Below are 19,863 nucleotides of genomic sequence, written 5' to 3' on the forward strand. Positions count from 1 at the left end.
CACAAGATCATTTAGTTTGAAAAAGACTTAACATCATCAAGTCCAACCCTCAACCCAGCACCTCCAACATATTCATCACTAATCGATGTCCTCAAGTGCCACATCCACACATCTTGTGAACATCCCAGAGACAGGGATCCCACCACTGCCCTGACAGCCCCTTCCAATGCTTTGCAACCCTTTCTGTGAAGAACATTTTCCTAAATATCCAACCTAAATCTCCCCTGCTGTGACTTGAGGCCATTTCCTCCTGTCTGTCCCTTGTTCCCTAAGGGCAGAGTCTGACCCTCATCTGGCTGCCCCCTCCAGTCAGGGAGTTGTGGAGAGAGAGAAGGTGCCCCTGAGCCTGCTTTCCTCCAGCCTCCCTCAGCCTGTCCTGGTGCTCCAGCCCCTTCCCCAGATTATTGCCCTACTTTTCATTGCTTTTCCTGGGCCTCTCTTTGGCTTTGGTTTCACCTCAGTGCATCCCACACCTTCCCCCGGGAGCTGCACAGGTGGCTGGAATCAATGGGGACCCCCAGGCTGTGGTTCCAGGGAAAGTCTCATCTCCTTCTATGTTTGTGGATGAGCAAGGCACGAGCTCAGCTCCTGCTTCCCTCTTGGAGCGGGGATACCTCTGCCAGGTCACACAGCTGGTCAGTGACCAGCACCATGCCATACACCTGAGTCATCCCTTGACTGAAGGTGTTGTGCTTTGGTTTCTTTCAAGTTGAATAATTCAACACTGAAGCCACGTGAGCCGGACTTACGCAGTCTCTCTGAAAAAGACCAAACTGACATTTTTGTTACAAGAGATTTGATTTTATTTTCTCCCCAAGGAAGCCAAATTTTAAAAAACGGAAATCTTATGCAAGGGCTGAACTCAAGCTACCTCTCTTATTTGTGCCATGAAACCCAAGGAAGTGTCTGGCATGGCTGTGGCCATCACCAGCAAGGGGCTGTCCCGTGGGAAGGCTGATCCACATCTCCTCACTGAGGACATCATCATTGGTGCCATCCCTCTGCTCCTGTCTGGGCAGCCACAGCTGTTTGCTTCTCTGATGGTGTAAAAAAAACTCATCTCTGTCCTTGTCTGGAGAAATCCTTGCCCCTGGGAACACGTGGCTCCCTCTTTCCTGTGCTCTGTACCTGGCCCAGCCTTGGGCTCCACCCCAGCGCAGGTCTGGGTGTTGTGTCCCACCAGGGAGGGAATTGGGCTGCAGGCAGGTAACGAGCAGCTCTGCCGCCTGCACGGCTCTTCCCTGTGCTTCCCCAAGACTGACAATTCCAGAGGGCTTTGTAAATAATGTAAAGCTTTTGTCTGCTTGCTCTTCCTCCTCATCTGAAAATCAATGCGGGCGCGTGTTCTGGAGCACGATGGGCCCTGTGCAGGGGGCTCGGCATCCTTGCTCCAGGGAGGGGACCCAAAGGAGCGCTGAGAACCAGCCTGTTTGTCACAGGGCCATAGCAGGAGCTGCGTGGGGTGGTGCAGAGCCAGGCCCTGCTCTGCTGGGAAAGTGTGGGCACGGAGCCATCTCTTCCCAGCCCTCTCCATGGCCAAGAGACGGCTCCATCTCCAGGTGTCATGCCACAAGAAACCAGCCCCAAGCTGGGCTGATTTTCCTGAAATCAGGTGTAATTTAAGCCCCTGGGTTGAAATGCCCTGATTTCCATCGGGTGGGATCTGCTTGGTCTGAAGACAGCCCCTCCTGGGATGTTGTGTAGGATTAGGATGTCTCACAGCAGCCCCTTGATCATCCTCCTACCACGCGTCGTGACAGCTCCAAGCTGAGGGAAGGATCAGCTCTTCCCACTGAGGGACAAGGAGAATGTCCCACCACTCCTAATCACCAGGCCTTTCATTTCAGAACAGTAATATTTTGACAAGGAGCTCATAGTCCTCCTTCTCCACTTCTGTGCTCTCCTCAACAAAAAGGACTAATTCTTTTCAGAGCACAATGGACATTCAAAGCTTCACTTACATAAAAGCAGCCACAATGTCTCCATTTCTAATGAGTCATTGTTCCCTCGGTGAGTCCCTCGCTTCCTACTACAATACTCACTCCTCTTGGGTAATGAAAATTTAACTTTCTGCTGCTCCCGGATGCTGGTTTGGGCACAGGAGGCTGCAAGCTGAAATAATTCAGCCAGGAGCTCATGCAAACAGATTTCAGTCTTCAGAGAGCTTTAAAAGCCTGTCAAAGACTCTGGCTTCAGCGATGGAAGGGGCTTCAAGGTCCTGCTGCAGCACAGACCATAGCAATGTCATTATGTAGGTGCCTTCCTCTGTTTTCTGGGTTGCTAAACAGGATTTTTGGGCCTTCTCGCCATCCATGGGTGTTGAGACATCTGAAAAGCAATGTCCTGGCACTGGCAGTGTTATTTCTCTTGGAAGTCACAAACAGAGAAGAGTCTCAGCCTTTGTTTGAAAGAACAAGGCAACATTACAGAGAAACACTGAGAAACAGGAGCCACAGGTGCAAAACCCATTAAGGAAATATAAAGAGTTCTAAAGTGGTTCTCTCTTTTTCCCTCTTTTTTTCTTCCTTTAGCTTTTATGGTACACTTATGACTTCACAAAGATCCTACCTGGGGTTTTTGAAGGCAGGGTTAGTGTTCTTGCCTGCGTGCTCTTCACCGTGGTGTCTTTATTGTCCCCTTTTGTTCCTGCCCTTTGGGATTTCAGTGGCTGCAGAAGTGCCCCCAATGAGAGAGACTCCTTGAGGAAGGCAGGAGCTCAGGGGCCAGCAAGGGGATCCCGCTGGTGCCTGGCAGCTCCTGAGGGAGAGGGGCAAAGCACGAGGATATGGGAAGGCTCTGGGATCAAGAGCTCCTCTGGTCACAGCAGGTGACCAGTGGTGACAGCACACTTCCAGCAGCAGGGCAGCTCCAGAGTGCAGGTGGCACACTGGGCTTGTGCTGGACCCTGGCCAAGTGGCATCGTTAGCATCTCATTGCCATATCTGTTTGCTTTTAAAACAAAGCCAAAAAATTCAACAATGAATTCAGAGCCCTGAGCTTTGCCTCTGCTCAGAGCATCTCTGTGCTGGATGAACAGATCCTCACATGGACACTCTCAGGGGCAGAGTCAGTGCTCAGTGACTCCCTGTGAAGTTCCCAGGAAGCCAAGCATCAACTGAGTCATTTCTTTGAAAATATTCCAAGTCTTACACTCGAGGGAGGATGGGATGTGGAAGTAAAACAGGGCTACACTTGGGTTGGGGGCACATGGGCATGTTGTTGCATCTCCCTGCTTTGCTAAGCAGCACTTCCCAAATCCAGATTCAGGGATGCTTTGTGCAGCAGGAGGTGACAAGGAGATGGGTGATGAGGGTGCCATGCCTGGACTCTTGGTTGGGCTCACGTGGTGAGCTGTATCTGCCTCTGGGTTCTCAGCACAGGACGGACCTGGAACTGCTGGAGCAAATCCAGAGCAGCTCACGGAGATGCTCCAGGGCTGGAGCCCCCCTGCTCTGGAGCCAGGCTGGGAGAGCTGGGGGTGCTCACCTGGAGAGGAGAAGGCTCCAGCAACAGCTCAGAGCCCCTGCCAGGGCCTAAAGGGGCTCCAGGAGAGCTGGAGAGGGACTGGGGACAAGGGATGGAGGGTCAGGACACAGAGAATGGCTTCCACTGCCAGAGGGCAGGGATGGATGGGATACTGGGAATCAGGAATTGCTCCCTGTGAGGGTGGTGAGGCCCTGGCACAGGGTGGACAGAGCTTGGAGCATCCTGGGACAGTGGGAGGTGTCCCTGCCCATGGCAGGGGGTGGAACTGGACGAGCTTTTAAGTTCCCTTCCAACCCAAACAATTCCATGATTCTCTGATGAACTCCTACCCTGCAAAGATTTGGATTAACCAGTATTTTTTGTTGCAACTCTATATAGTGGGAAAGGAGAAACTGGGAAGCTCCTGCTTGCCCAACAGGTTGGGAGTCAAATCTCCTGCATTGAAACCAAAGCATAATTTTGTAATTCCATTTTAAACATTCCTGGAAAAATACCTAACTGACATCTTTCAGCCCATTTTCTTGTAGCTGAAAACGCTCAGCCTGCATTTGTAAATCACCCTCTCCCAATCTCCCCATTTTCAGTTATTTTCTCTCAAGTATCTTATCTCCCTTAAAACTTTCTGCAAATTACTTGTTCCTTTGACATTAAGACATAAGCTGTAACGTGGACAGGCCTCTGATCTTCCAAACCCAGTTAAACCCAGTAATCAGACTTTAAGCTGATTTGAAAGTGAGTTGAGCTCTGTCTTCAGTACTTTTTTCTTTTTTTTTTTATCTGAGATTTAGGGAGAGATGATCCTGCTGTGGAGGAGGGACTGGGCCAGGTAATGCTCTTAAGGTCCTTACACCCATCTTTACTCTCCTGTGACCGAGTCTGAGCTGTTTGTAGCTGAAATGGAGCTTTGGATGAATAAAAAATGGCTTTAAGTGACAATTCTTCACACTGAACAAACACAGGGAAGGAAAATACAGGAGACATATGCCATGTTTCTGCTCTGATTTTCCATGGCCATCAGCTCGTCTTTACACATCAAGAAATAAGAGAAAAAGGAAAAATAAAACATTAAAAGAGCTTCATTTCCAGCAGCAATTACAAAATGAAGCCTGTGCTTAATGGGCATTTGCAGAGGGCACAGACACCACTTTGTGCCTCTGCGTTCTCATTAGGGCTCGTGCAGCTCCCAGCTGACAACCTGATAATTCTCACTGATAAAACAAATCTTTTTGGGTTATTGCTGCCCTCCTGCGCCGTCCCTGCTCGCCCGGCTCTGCCTTGAGAATTGTCAGGATTACAGAGTGAGCTGTGAAAACCCAGTTAGTGGGTGGAAAGTGTATATTAAAATAAAACAACAAAACAACAAAGCAAAACACCCACTTTTTCTGCTGAGTTTTCTCTCTCATCCCACTTTTCCCTGCTATCCTAGGAGTGCTTCTCCTTTATGAATCCAAAAAGAAAAGTACAGAGCTGAATCATATTCCCTTTAAAATCAAATATTCAAATCTTAGCACAAGGCTTTGTGTCAGAGGCCACCATGAGTGCCTCCCAGCAGGAAAATCGGGAATCTCCTCTGGAATTAACCTGCCCTGTTGTGCAGGCAGCACCATGCCAAGAGCCACCACTGTGATCTTTTGGAGTATCTGGGGTGAAAATCAGAGTTCCTTGGGGACATGTGGGTGCTGGGAGACCTGGGATCTCTGAAATACCCAGGAATAAGGTGCCCAAGGTGCTCCTGGAGATCTGCAAAAATTTCAGCTGGGCTTTTTACCTTCTTGTAATGTAAAGCATCTGGAATTTTGAAAGCACAGCTCTGCTTTTCCCTGTGCTCCTTTAGGTGGCTAAGAGCGAGCTGAAGCTATAATAAATTAAATTGAAATATAAGCACTCATGTGGGGGCACACGTTGGTTCAACAGCGTGAGCTGGAAAATGATGGAACTTTGGAGCCTTGCCCTGTAGGAAGGGCCCTGCAGCTCATCTGGAAACAACTTCAGATGCAAGAACTTGTGTCACACTTAACCTTGGTTCTGGATTAATCATCAGTCAATGATTAAATGGAGTCAGTGTAAATTGGGATTGAATTGATTTGGGGTGGATCACATGGAGAATGTCCCGCTTTGACAAATTGGTTTTAAAGGGGAATTTTTCCTCCAGCCCAGTCCCCTTCCATGGACTGAACAGACACTCAGTGGAGGGCACAGGCTCTGAACTCCTGCCTGTTGCAGGGCCATAATTCCTACCCAGAGAGGCTCCTGGTCTTACAAACCCCACAGGTAACTCAGTGAGGGGCAATTCAGTGGTTCTGACTTTCCCCAACACCTCTCTTTCCCAGATCATCCCCTGAATCCATAATCAGAGCAAGACTAAGTGGGGGCAGAGCAATTGAGATGCTTTACAACCGACTCACACAAAACACTGTACTCACAGGAGCCCAGATATCAGCAGATCTGCCTGGAATGGCCCCGCATTTAGGATCTTCCAGCTTCAGACTGTGGCTCTGTGGTTGTCCCATGCATTCATGATGGAAAGCAAAAAAAAAAAAAAAAAAAAAGGCAGGATTTAACACTTTGAATCCCTGGAACGTCCAAGGCCAAGTTGGATGTGGATTGGAGCACCCTGGGATAGTGGAAGGTGTCCCTGCCCATGGCAGGGGGTGGAATGAGATGGTCTTTAAAATCCCTCCCAACCCAAACCATTCTGGGATTCTCTGATTCTCTGAATAATTTTCAATCATGTCAAAGCTGAGGGAGAGTGAAAATAAAACTTAATGCTGAGTAAACTCTGCTGTGGAAGAGGTTAGAGTGACTGCAGTGCTTCCCATGGAAAATGAGGAGTGCCATGTCACACCTGAGGTGTGAGACATCCCAGCATGGCAGGAGATGACCCGGGGCTGGGATTTGTTATTGCAGCATTGCGGGTAGGAAAGGGTGAGGAGAAAGATTTGCGAGTTTGACAATGCAGCTTTGGAGAAAGGCAGTGCTGCGCCAGAGCTGGGCCTTCCCTTCCCCTCCAGATGTGTGGGAAGCTCCCAGCAAACGCCAGGAGGTTACACCTGGAGAGGGAGCAGAACAGCAGCAGTTGTTTGTTTCCCTGCATGTTTTATAGCAGGTTGTTTCCTTGCACATCCTGATTTCAGAGAGCACATGAGGTGGGAGCAAGGCTCAGAAGCAGAGGATCAACATCCTCTTTTATTATGTGTAATATAAAATATTGCTGCTGCTGAACATCCTGCTGCTTCTCTGTCTGTGATCATTGTGGCTGAAACACTACCACGACAATTTGGAATAAAACAGTTACAAGAAATGCTGGTGCCTCTTGGTTGGAGCTTTTTTTTCCCCCAGGGAGCAGAACTATTTCAAATATTTGTCTGTCACAAAGTGCTGTGTCCACCTCTGTGTCCTCAGCACAGAAAATACGTGGAGCTTCTGGAATGAGTCCAGCGGAGACCACAGACATGCTCCAGGGTTGGAGGCCCTCTGCTGCTGGGAGAGATGAGGGTGTTCACGTGGAGGAGGATCCAGGGAGAGCTCAGAGCCCCTTCCAGGGCCTAAAGGGGCTCCAGGAGAGCTGGAGAGGGACTTGGGACAAGGGTGAATGGCTTCCCGCTGCCGGAGGGCAGGGTTGATGGGATATTGGGAAGGAATTCTTCCCTGTGAACGGGATGAGCTTCAAGGTCCCTTCCAATCCATACTGTCATTCCATGGGGCCATCACATAATTAAGCAAACACATCATTAAGAGATGTGGAGCTCCGTCTCCCATTTGTGCCGTGCCAGGAGCATGCTGGACTGTTGCATGGCAAGGAACTGCGTCGTGTTGGAAAGCACTGCAGAGCTGACAGCGTGCTGTTCCTCTCTTGTTCCCCGGTGCAGGCCAGGCGTCCTCGTTCACGCAGCAGCCCCAGGACCAGGTGGTGATCGCGGGGCAGCCGGTGACGCTGCTCTGTGCCATCCCCGAGTACAATGGCATCGTGCTCTGGATCAAGGACGGGCTGGCCCTCGGGGTCGGACGGGATCTCTCAAGTAAGTTGGGACACCACCTGGGAGAAACCTAGGTACTAAGGATTTTAAACTGGCTGTACTGCCAAGCACTAACCCCCAAGAAAACACTACATTTAACCTAAAAACGTAAAAAAACCTTCTAAAAATTAAGTCAGGACACCACCTGTGAGAGCCCTAGTTGCTAAGAATTTTAAACTGTTTGTACTTGCAAATACTAACCCCCAAGAAAACACTACATTAAACCTAAAAACGTAAAAAAACCTTCCAAAACTAAATAATAAAACAAAAATTATGAGCGTATGTTTAAATAAAAGTGTGTAATATTGAGTGATAAAAACCTTAAAATTGTAAATTTTAAAATATTACTGTATTTCATATATATAAAATAAAATTATATATATAAAATGTGCACAATATATAATATAATATAATATAATATAATATAATATAATATAATATAATATAATATAATATGATATAATATAATATAATATAATTAATATAATATAATATAATATAATATAATATATACATAATATATATATAATATAATATAATATAATATATACATACTATATATATAATATAATATAATATAATATAAATTATATTATATTATATTATATTATATTATATTATATTATTATTATATTATATTATATTATATTATATTATATTATATTATTATAATATAATATTGTTATATTATATTATGTTATATACCTATAATACAGATATAATACAGATATAATAAACATATAATAAACATATATTATATTATTTATATATGTAATACATATATATTATATATAATATATGTCATATATAATAAATATATAGATAACTATAATTTTTATATAGATATAACAAAAAAGTTTTAAAACAAGAACTAATCATTCATCTTCACCTTCTTCTTCATAAGCTTAAATAATATTATATAAGTAAATACAAATTGAAATAGAAATAAAATAAATTATAAATAAAAAATAAATACACATAAAATAATAATAATAAATAAATGTAACAATAATAAATATAAATAAAATAAATAATAAATTTACATAAATATAATTATAACTTATAAATTTTAATAAAGATAAAATAAAACAAGTCATAAATAATTAGTTATTAAGTTAAAATAAAAATAATTTGTGTCATTTCTTAATTAAGTAATTTATCCTTAAAAAACCTTATAAAAGGTTTTTTTAGTCATTAAAATAAAATACTATAAAACTCACAATTTATAAAACTGTAATATAAATAAAAACTAATGAACCTCTAAATCCAAACAAAATATACCATCTCACACATTTAATCCCAACCTTAGTAACCAAAAAAAAAAAAAAAAAAATAAACATCCACAACCAATCTCCATAAACAAGGACAGCAGGAGCTCTCCTTGCCCAGCATTTATTTGGGGAATAATATTTTCATTTCAACTCCAACACCTCCCAGTCCACCCAGATTTTTGGTTTATTCCAGATGCTTGGTTTATAAATTTTTATTAAAATTTATACATTTATTTTTAAAAATTATATAGAAATTTATATATAAAATTTTGTGGGGTTTATTCCAGATGCTTGGAATAAACCAAAATCTGTTTCACTGACACAAAACTGTTGGCTCCCACAGATGTTGCCTGACCCTTTGGAAAGGCCTGGCTTGATTTCCTTCAAACTAATGTCACCTTTCCAAAATGTGGGACGAAATGTTCTATAAATGTTGGAAGTTCCTGTTTTGATATTCTCAAAAATGAAAAGAACCAGAGAATACCCTGAGTTTGAGGGGACCCACAAGCCTCTGTTTGCTTTGGACAATGTTTGTGGTTTCCTCGAGCTTTGGTTTTGGCAAATTATACTTTGGTGACCAAATTGCTCAGAACTCCCATTCCTTAATCCCACATCCGCACTGGGACTGAGGGTTAATTGCAGCTGATGAAGACGGGTGCAATACTGGGAAAGTTAACAGTTTATTCTGCATATTTCACTGGAAAACACTAATTTGGAACTGAAATATTTCCCGTGAATAAGAAGAGGGTTTGCTGGAAACAGCCTGGGAGGATATGGAGCCCTTCAGGAGCTGCAGTGTCCCCCAAGCTCTGCAGAGTTTGTACACGTGTGACACCGCTCAGCTCCTGGTGGTGACCTGAGAGAGTTTTCCCCAAGGCAAGAAGCAGCACTGAGAAACCAGGGGAGGCTCCATGCTTTTTGGTCTCCAGGGACCTTGCTTTTCCCTAAAGTGCAGTGCCTGCTTCTTCTTTCCCTCTATTTTTTTATTAATACATATAATTGCTCATTTACAGCTGTGCCCGAGTGAGCAGCCCCGTCTTCGCCTGTTTTTCAAAGCTCTGAGCCACAATTTTTGCATCTATTAGAGAGCTGAGCTTCCCATGCAAGACCTTGCAACACGACTGAGTAACAAGAGCTCCAGTGAAGGAGGGAGCTGGTGTGAATGACTTCCACAATTAACAGAGCTGAGGCTGCTGGAAGCCACAGGAGCTGCCAGCTCGCGTGATACCAGCTCAGCCAGTGTCTAATTAGCACAATACAAACAAACCCATCATTTGTACTTCTCGCGGTTCAGGAGAGCAAATCCTGCTGTTGATAACTCGAGAAAAAACAGAAGCACAAATGTGTGCCAGTGCTGTGTTACACAGGTCATTGGGCACAGGAGGACACGGGGCTGACACCTTTCCTCTCATGTGTCCATCCTGTGTGTCCAGCCAGGCTGACCAGGGCTGCTGGTGCCCACAGACCCCTGCCCAAGCTTTACACAGAGCTAATCATGGTTGTATTCCAGGGTGTCACCTCAGCTGACTTCAGGAGCTCAGGATGTTCCATGACAGGTTGCAGAGGAGCAGGAGGTGGTGGGTTTCCTGATGGAAGGGCTCACCCCTTTTTCTTGCCCGGGGAGGTTGTGAATGCCCCAGCCCTGGAAGGGTTCAAAGCCAGGTTGGAGAAAGCCTGGAAAAACCTGATCTAGTGGAAGGTATCCCTGCCCTTGGCAGGGGGACTTGGGTCCCTATGATCTTTCAGGTCAAAACCAAACCTTCCAACACTTAACATTCTATGATCCCATGATTCCTTGGGATTTCAGTTCATGCTCCTTCATCAGCACTTATTTTTTGAATCTGTAGAGCAAAACGTGCAGTCTCTTTCCTGGATTTGGCAGATTCTTTCTCTCCCTTTCTTTGGGCTGGCTGCCAAGGAGGGGAGGAAGCTGCCTGGATCCTGGGAATTGCTGTGAGGTGCTGGGGCTCTGGACCCATGCTCTGCTCTCCTCAATCCTGGGCTCGTGGCTCCAGCTTGTTGCAGCACATGTTGCAGTTAAGACAGCCACAATGCACAGAGTATCATCATACCATTTCAGAAAGCTTCAACCCATACAGAATAACACCACATCACTTCAGAAGGCTTCAAGCCCTTCTTGTTCTTTAGCCCAACCTTTTACACCCCTCATGTTCATGCCTTACACCTGTGTGCCCTCTGTTCCCTGTGTGATTGCTCAGCACACCTGGGCACTCCATGGCTCATTGCTGTCAGTGCTGCTCACCTGCTTCTCACAGCTGCACCCACTGGGGATGAGGCTGGGCCACAGCCCCACTCCCAGTCACCACAAACTGTGCCTACACCAGCTTCCTCCTGACCCGTGCTTTGCCTCCGGCAGGTTACCCGCGCTATCTGGTCGTAGGAGACCATCTGTCAGGTCAGCACCACCTGAAAATCCTGCGAGCTGACCTCCAGGATGACGCCGTGTACGAGTGCCAGGCCATCCAAGCTGCCATCCGGTCCAGACCTGCCCGGCTGACTGTCCTCGGTGAGTCCTGGCTCCTCACACCCTCAGCGTGTTCCTTGGAGGTTTCAGTGCCGTCATGGTCACACTGAGTAGCTTTTGACAAAATGTTTTGCTGCTGGATCAAGAGGGCTGGGAATGAATCCATGGTGAGAGCAGTGGGGGAGCAGCTCAGTCCTGAGAACAGGATCTGGGGTGGAGTATGACAGTTCTAGGAGTAACACAGCCACCAAGTGTTTGGCACTTCAGCTTTATGGATTTATGCCCCAATTCAAGAGAGTCTGTCCATAAATTTAAGGATATGAAGAGTGCCAGTGTCATCACTTATGTGTTACCCTGTCTACAGGACCAGGACGACTCCACCCTCTGAAGAAAGACTGGTTTCATACTATGCAGTATTTTTAAACTGTATACATACTAATATTTTATACCCCTGCATTTCTCAGTAATTCATCTTTCCCATGAGCACCGCAGGAGGATATTGCCTGGGATTGCAAACTGGAAGTGGCTCCCAAAATCATGTAGAGGACCTTTTTTTTTGGGAGGTGGGTGGGGAGAGCTGGAGGGCTTTGTTGGCCATCTGGCAGAGCAGGAGGGAGGCTCTCCCCACAGGAGTGCTGGGAAAAGGCAGGCACGTCAGCGAGGCTTCCCGGCATGGACGTGGCTTCAGAGAAGTTAATGAAAATGGTATTTTTCATGAACAGCTTGGACAAAACCCAGTCTGTATTGCTGCTCCCAGATGCATCCTGATTATTCAACCCTCAAAGTGAAACCATTTCCATATTTAAGTTTGTTTAAATTGAAGACTGGATTTCTTTTTTCCTTGTTGTTTTTATTCCTGGTTAGTTTATAGGGAGAAAAAAAACCCACATTTTAAAAATATCCAAACCAAGGATTTCTGTGCTTTTAGTCAGATCAACATTGATTAGTTTTAAGCAGCCAAAAGAAGTGAATTAAGGTACCAGCTGTGGTTGAAGGTGCACCTCACTGGAGTCTGCACTACAAAAATTAGTTCAAATTCCTGGTTTGCAATTTCCCCTGCATTTGTTTTCCTCCCTCCACAACCCTACAAAGTTCCCTACTCCCAAACTTTCACAGCTGCCACCCCTTCCTTCCCTGACCCTGACAATAATGATGATTTTCCTTTGATTCCTCCTTCTTCTCAATCAACCCTTGGCAGCAGCTCAGAGCTCTGACACGTACCCATACATGAAATAATCCTGGAAATGAATGGGAAGGGGGAACGTTGTCTTGCTCACCGACAACCCCTCCTTCGCCTGGGCTCCCTCCTTCTGTTGTGAAAGCAGAATACATTGCGGGAGCCAGACAAAAGAAATAATGTTATTTAATTAGAGCTAAAGATTTCAGAACTAATTTAGTCCCAGGGCGTACGTCAGAGCTGCTGCGAAGCGTTGATTGAGCAGAGAGATGTTTTTATGGATCAAAAGGAAATCGTTATTATCTTTGGGGTTATGGAATGTGTTGAATAGATGGTAGTTAATGTTTATGTGGATATACATGGTAGTTGCTAATTGGTACATTTACCTAAGATGTTCAGCAACTTATATTTGCAGAGTGTTTTCCTTTTAAGAAAATTAAAAGTTACAGCGTGTTCAATTTAGGCCAAATCGATGAGCCAGAGTGGGTTTGGAACTGACTGGTAGCTCATCTTGAACTTTAGAGGTATTTATGTGGATGTTCTGAGGGGGGGAAAGTGGTCACAGCCCCGAGGCTGCCAGAGCTCCAGCAGCATTTGCACAACGCTCTCAGGGATGCACAGGGTGGGATTGTTGGGGTGTCTGTGCAGGGCCTGGAGTTGGACTGGGTGATCCTGTGGTTCCTTTCCAGCTAGAAATTGTGTGATTCTATGACATTTCAGGCTGGCTGGGGAGGTCGGAGTGATGATCGCGCCTTTGCAGGGGTTTGGTGACCAGCAGCTCACACTGCTCCTTTGGGATGGGGTGTCCTGTGCTGGCAGTGAGGGCAGGGCTGCTGTGGGATCTGTGCTCTGTGTTTTAGCCACACAGTTCTGTCCTCTGAGGGGACAGAAGTGACACATGAAGAGTAGAAGCCTTAAGCCCCCGTGTTTCTGACAGCTGGGGACAATGTGCAGCCTGTCAGGCTGAACTCCCTGCATGACAGGGGGGTAACACGTGTCTGTGAAGGGGGAGAGACATTTCTGGCGCTTCCAGATGTGCAGCACCACCAGCTGTACAAACGTGTCTGCTCTTAGCATGCAGTGTGTGAGCCTGCTGTAGTTGTGAGCTAAGCAGCTGTGTCTGGAGGGAGCTGGATCTCCCAGATTTCATCTCCCTGGCTTGGGAAGGGATGTGCCAGGCTGTCTGAGCCACTCACAGGAAGATGCCTCTGGAGCGTTTCTTGTCTGAGCCACTCACAGGAAGATGCCTCTGAAGCGTTTCTTCACCCCAGTCTGCCCAGCTTCACTGAGGCTGCAGACTTCCCCTGGCCAGGAGAGGATCCCTGAGGTATCCCTGGAGCTGGGTGCAAACGATGCAGCTGGTTTCTCAGTGACTCAAGGGCTCTTCAGCCAGATGGGTGTTAGAGGCAGTTCTGGGGAACTCTATCCCACTCTGTCACCCCCAGCTTTGTCTCTGGAAAAATAACCCTGCCTGATTTTTTGTATGGGTTGATGCTGCCTTGTCTGTCCTTGCCAGATTTTCCACTTCCTTTGTATCAAGAAATCCCCTAATGCCTCCAGATTCAGGCTTCAACTGCTGTCATTCATGTCTGACAACAGCTTTATGGGGCTGATGCCTCCTACTTCCCTGCTCAGATGCAGAGCTACACCATATTTTAATTAAATATTTAAGGTTTTGTCACATTGTTTTCAAATCTACATGGTTAAATGTAGTGGAACGGATCATTCCGTAGCCTTGGAAGTCCAAACACTCAAACAGATGAGCCTATTACTGTCATCAGCATCAGGGAAAATCTTTTCTATGTGGAGTTCCATGGACAAATATTGCTGGGAAATGTTATTAATGCATCCCAAAGCTGGTGGGTTCCCCTCCTCCAGGTCTCCCTCACCTTCCCTCCTACCATTGCCCAAACTCTCTGAGGAAGGAATCACTGCCCAGTCTCCTCAGGATATCTGCCCCAAGCAGGGAAGGTTGATATATCTGATGGGATGGGATTTAGGACATACGGAGGCATCCAGATTTTCTGCAAGCAAAGGATGTCAAGGCAGTTTGGCAGGGGAGCCCAAGCCAGGCAGGCTCTGGGAAGCCACTGGAGGGCTATTTGCTACCTGGTATATCTCTAATGGCAGGGCTGCTTAATTTATGATCTATTTAACTAAGCCAGGGTATTAATTAAATAAAGTAAGAGCCTGATTAGGACTTGGAGAAATTTAAAAATAAAATCAGGCAGCAATCGAGCGAAATTGCAAAGCAAACACTTTGGCTGTAACCACTGGAGAGTTCCCTCCAGTCTTCCATCAAAGCTCAGAGCAGGGAGGGCAAATACAAGAGATTATATTGCCAACAGATGTGTGTTGTTAAAATATGCATCTGCCAGCCGTGTAGCTTCAGGAGCCAGAGGGCTCGCTCGTGGATCCTTCTGCACTCGCGGGACCGTAAAGGAATTTGAGGCCCCGGCAGCCGAGCTGGGATTTGCAGACACGTTAATTAGCGTTGTGTTCGCAGATCTCGGAGGCAGCCAAGTGAGGAGAAACTTTGAAGAGAGCTTTGGTTTCCCTGGGAGGGAGCAGGGAGGGAGAGGGGAACCCCGGCTCGCGGTGCCGACGTGGCCGTGGCGCAGTGACACCTGGGCCTGCGGTGACACCTGGGCCTGTGGTGACACCTGGGCGTGCAGTGACACCTCAGCCTGCAGTGACACCTTGGCCTGTGGTGACACCTTGGCCTGTGGTGACACCTTGGCCTGTGGTGACACCTTGGCCTGTGGTTGTAGCCATGTATCTGAACATCTTAGGCCACATTGTGCACCAGCCAAGCCACTTGTAGTTATTCTTATCAGAGCCCTCTGGAATTCATTAAGGTTCCTAAGACATAAACTGGGCTAAATTAAGCAAGGAGAAGCTGAGAAACAGAATTTCAAGCCCACAAGAACTAGATAAAGGGGGGTGGTGAACCACCTGGACTGTAACCAATCACATACTCTGAGAAGTGCGTGCAGAACATGTGGACGAGCTAGAGGCACCAAACAAGAGATGCGTGATCAGCGTGTGCAGAAGGGTTAGAATGTATAAATAAGGGCATAATGTAAACAAGAAAGGGCTTCTGTTTAATCATATTGGTTAGTTGTCCAGGAGTCCTGATTCTCCTGCATGAGAAACACCTCAGCCTGCCACTTTTGTGCCAAGAATGACACAAGAACAGACGAGAGATGCAGTGTAAAAAGGAAGAAAAGGAAATTTCGGTTTAAATAAACTGATACAATACATTCTATTTGATTGGTTAGTTAATAAAAACATCTTTCTTACACACTGTCTTTGAGAGGAACAGAAAGGTAAGGTGGAAAATCATCACCTGCAGATTGTTTAGACTGACAAGTTATTATAATTCCTACAACTCCCTAAAAATTCTCACAAGCCACTGTGAGAAACGATTGCCGTTTCTCTCTCCCTGACTAGGCTCAGCCTGGGGTGACACCTCAGCCTGTGGTGACCAGGGCTGACAGGACTCACCTTGCCCGCAGGAGGGAGCAACCAGGACAATGAAGCAGATGGATGATGAGGTGTTGGGAAACTAGATGGCTGCTCCCTTCATGGCACCTTGGCAGGAGCATGCCCAGGCTGTCCTGGTCTGTCCTCCCAAGCAGGAGATGTGGCACCTCCAGCCCGGTGATGCCTTGTGAAGGCTGACCTAGAACAGAGACTAGACAGAGCTAAAGTAGGGATTTATTAGGAGGCCTCAATGGCTCCACCTTGGGCAGCACAAGAGCCCAGCCAGGGCCACACCCAAGATGAACCAAAATGGTCCCAAAATGAACGCGCGCTCACAGCGTCTCTCACTTTTATAAGTTCTGCGCCATTTGCATATTGGAGTTAATTGTCCAATTAGGTTATGAAGTCCCATCCTTCTTGTTTTCCTCTCTCCAGCCCACGTTGTTTGTGCTCTTGGGCCTGAGATTTGGATCATTTGTCCTTGGTCCCCAGCTAAAGAAGGAATTGTTTTGTCTCCCTGCTCTGTGCAGAGAGCTCAGCAGCCCCTAATATGGAGCCCAGACCCACACACTAAAGCAGCACAGAGTCTGAAAAATAGAAAAGCTAAACCTGAGGCATCGCCAGCCACATACCTCGGGCTGTCCCAGGAAGCTCCCAGACAGCACTTGCTTGGCACAGGGAAAAGGTTGGTCCCAGAGGTGCCAGTGGGAAATTGGCCACAAGCAGGAAAAGGCAATATGAGGGTGTGAGGAGGGAGGCAGGGGAGCTACTTCCAGAGACTTAAGGTGAATCATTGATAGGCAATTAACTTGTACTTTCACCTTTTATAGTCTAATTCCCTCTCTCCTCCCCTCTACGGCCTATTCTAATATTAACTCTGTCTTCACATGTGTCCCATTAGGAATAAAGCTTTCTTAAATCAACATGAATTATTTAACTCTACAGATTAAGTTAATTTGAAGTGAGAGCTCCTGACTCTCTTACAATGGCACAAGGCAGGGACAGGAGGAGGGTCACTGGGGTGTCAAGTGCATCCACATTCAATCACAGCCATTTTCTTATTTTTATTTTATTTTTCATTTTATTCCAATCCTCTTTCTTGCCAAGTCTTTCCAGTCCTCCCCTGCAGAGCAGAGTAAGCATTTCCATTACCAGAACAATGCTTGGCTGCTTGAGACATCTGCATTTCCCAGCTTTCAAGCATTTCAGTGGAGTTTGATCAGGAAATAAAGAGGTTATGTCCTGGGTAAAGACCCTTTCTCAACATTTGTTTGAAATGTTGAGCTGCAAGAAGAAAATGTGAGGAGGCGATGTTTCAAATCCAGAAACAGTTCAGCTTGGAACCCTTTTTCCACACTTTTTAATAGAATTCAATTCTCTGAATGCAAAATTCAGAGCATGTAGAGCTGGGATGTCAATTCAGACAAAAAAAAAAAAAAAAAAAGTGATGAAAATGTGATCATTTTCTTCCAGACAGTCTCTTCTCCTTGAACAACTTTGGGTCTTCACAAAGCTGCATTTTCTGCTGGGAATGTTTTCAGTGGCAAAACAGCAAGTGGCTCTACTGGGAATGAAACAGAAACATCAAACAATCGAGCGCAAATCCCAAATAACCTAAATATTTGATGTCATGTCTGAGCAGCTTAAGTTTACAGCTCTCTGAGCCAGCTCCTTTTGATAGCAGAGGGTGGCCGGGTTTCCTTGCTCATGTCCCTGTGTGGCTCTGGGGGTGGGAAGGAATATCTCTGTGGGACTGACCATTCCAGGCAAAGCCAGGGGCTCAGAGGTGAAAGGCAGTCGCTGCCTCGAGCAGTCTAGAGCTGGAAAACAGACCACAGAGAGGGACTGTGGGCTAAAAAAATGGGTCTTGAGATCTCCCTAGGTGGGTTTCACTCTTGGAATAAATCACACGAGACTCCGTTTTCTTCACGGTGGAAAAAGCCCCGACTTTATCCACGTGTTGTGGGTTGACAAGGAAGTGAGTTTTCTTGGGAAGTTATAGCCAAACCAATCAGTGGTCAGATTTGAATATTTTCATGGATGCACTGGCACTGTGCCAACCCATGGCACCACATAACTCGTTTTTATACAGTTTTACAGACCTCATGTGTGACTCAGTTGGTCAGTAGCTTTCTTGCCAATTACTTTATTGGGTAGTAAAAGGTATTTTACTTGTCTGTCAAATCTCTCTACTCTTCAATTGGTTACATATTTTCTTCACTGGTTTTCATGGGATAGGTTTAACGTTTATGCAGGTGCTGGTTGTTTTTCAGCCAGGAATAGATTGTTACGTTAAGGAACTGTTCACACCAAGATTGCTTTCACATGGGAACTTGCAAAGTGCTAGCTTGACAAGGCCAGCCATCTATTTAACACAGCAGGCCTGATTTTATGAGGCCTTTATTTTATAATTTTTCTACCTTACTGCAACATTTCACCTGGGTGTTGGGAAGTGCTGCTTCCTCCATTCTGGAAGGGTTTGCACCCTGTCTGGGAGGAGAAAGAAGGACAGCATCTGCGTGAGCTCTGTTCTCCTTACTTTGAAAAAGACAAGCAAAATGACATCTTTACATCCCCAGTAAGTACATCTGGGCTGGTGGTGGGTGCCAGGATGAAGCTCTCTGTGGGACAGAGCCACCCACCTCAGGGTCGTAGCAGTGGAGTAACAACTTTGCAGTCATACAAACATGGGGACAAGAAGACTAAGGAAAAGGTTTGTTTCACCTTACAGACATTAAAAATTATAAATATAATAGAACCATGGAATGCTTTGGCTGGGAAGGGACATTAAAGATCCTTCAGCTCTGCTTCCTTGCTCTTCCACTATCTCAGGTTGCTCCAAGCCCTGTCCAGCCTGGCCTTGGGCACTGCCAGGGATCCAGGGGCAAACACAGCTGCTCTGGGCACCCTGTGCCAGGGCCTGCCTACCCTGCCAGGGAACAATTCCTTCCCAATATCCCATCCATCCCTGCCTTCTGGCAGTGGGAAGCCATTCCCTGTGTCCTGTCCCTCCATCCCTTGTCCCCAGTCCCTCTCCAGCTCTCCTGGAGCCCCTTTAAGCCCTGGAAGGGGCTCTGAGCTCTCCCTGGAGCCTTCTCTTCCCCAGGTGAGCACCCCCAGCTCTCCCAGCCTGGCTCCAGAGCAGAGGGGCTCCAGCCCTGGAGCAGCTCCATGGCCTCTCTGGGCCCCTCTGCCAGGTCCATGTCCTTCCCCACAGGACAGGGCTGTGAGCAGGGGCTGGTGTTCACTCACATCGGGGGAAATTCAGCAGGGCCAGGCAGCACTAAGCAGATGCTGCCTCTGCTCCCTCAAACCCTGCTCTAGATGGGTTCGCACAGTTCTTACAAACTTTGTATTTTCTTAATGCCCTGGGGTTGACTGATGCCGCCTCTCCCATCAAAGCTTCCCTTCCCTAAGCCCTCCGAGCCTCACCAGCATTCCTACCTGCACACTGAAGACTGAAGTACCTCAGAGTAAATAGGAAGAGACACAGATAGAAATGATTAATGCTCATGTTCCTGCACCAATCTGTGATTCCTTGTCTCGATGCAGGGAGGGCATCCTGGCTCTGACCCGTGGTTTTATCGAACACGAAGCATTTGGCTTCTCTCTGCAGTCTGCTAGGCTGGGCTGACCTGATGGATGCAAAGCACAGAGGGCTGATAAAAAACCTTCCTGATTTTTAGTCATCCCTTTGTCTCTTCCCAGCCTCTTCTGCTGGCTCTGGCACTGCCCTGGCCCCTGGTTACTCTGGCTGTGATGGCCATGAGGGTGCTGTGAAATGATGTGGGGGTGCTGGTGTCAGGATCCTTCTGTGCTGCTGTGCTCATCGCTCATTCCTGTGCCTGCACCCCTTTCTGCTCTGGGCACGACCCCTCTGCATCTCACTGCAATTCCCCCATCTGCACAAGCCAGCTGGGGGCCAGCAGCTCCCTCCACATC

At 46.6% G+C, this 19,863-nt stretch overlaps 1 protein-coding gene across 3 annotated transcripts in view; it reads left to right on the top strand.

The window, feature by feature from the left end:
• The window catches only part of KIRREL3 (kirre like nephrin family adhesion molecule 3), a 377,774-nt gene that overhangs the window by 264,163 nt on the left and 93,748 nt on the right, over positions 1-19,863 (top strand). For all 3 annotated transcript variants that reach the window (XM_068172246.1, XM_068172247.1, XM_068172248.1), the window contains 2 exons: positions 7,356-7,505; positions 11,151-11,300. In XM_068172246.1, coding sequence (XP_068028347.1) covers positions 7,356-7,505; positions 11,151-11,300 — 300 coding nt within the window. The remainder of the gene's footprint in view (positions 1-7,355; positions 7,506-11,150; positions 11,301-19,863) is intronic.

Source organism: Anomalospiza imberbis, chromosome 24 (genome assembly GCF_031753505.1).
Source record: "Anomalospiza imberbis isolate Cuckoo-Finch-1a 21T00152 chromosome 24, ASM3175350v1, whole genome shotgun sequence".
Lineage (NCBI taxonomy): Eukaryota > Metazoa > Chordata > Aves > Passeriformes > Viduidae > Anomalospiza > Anomalospiza imberbis.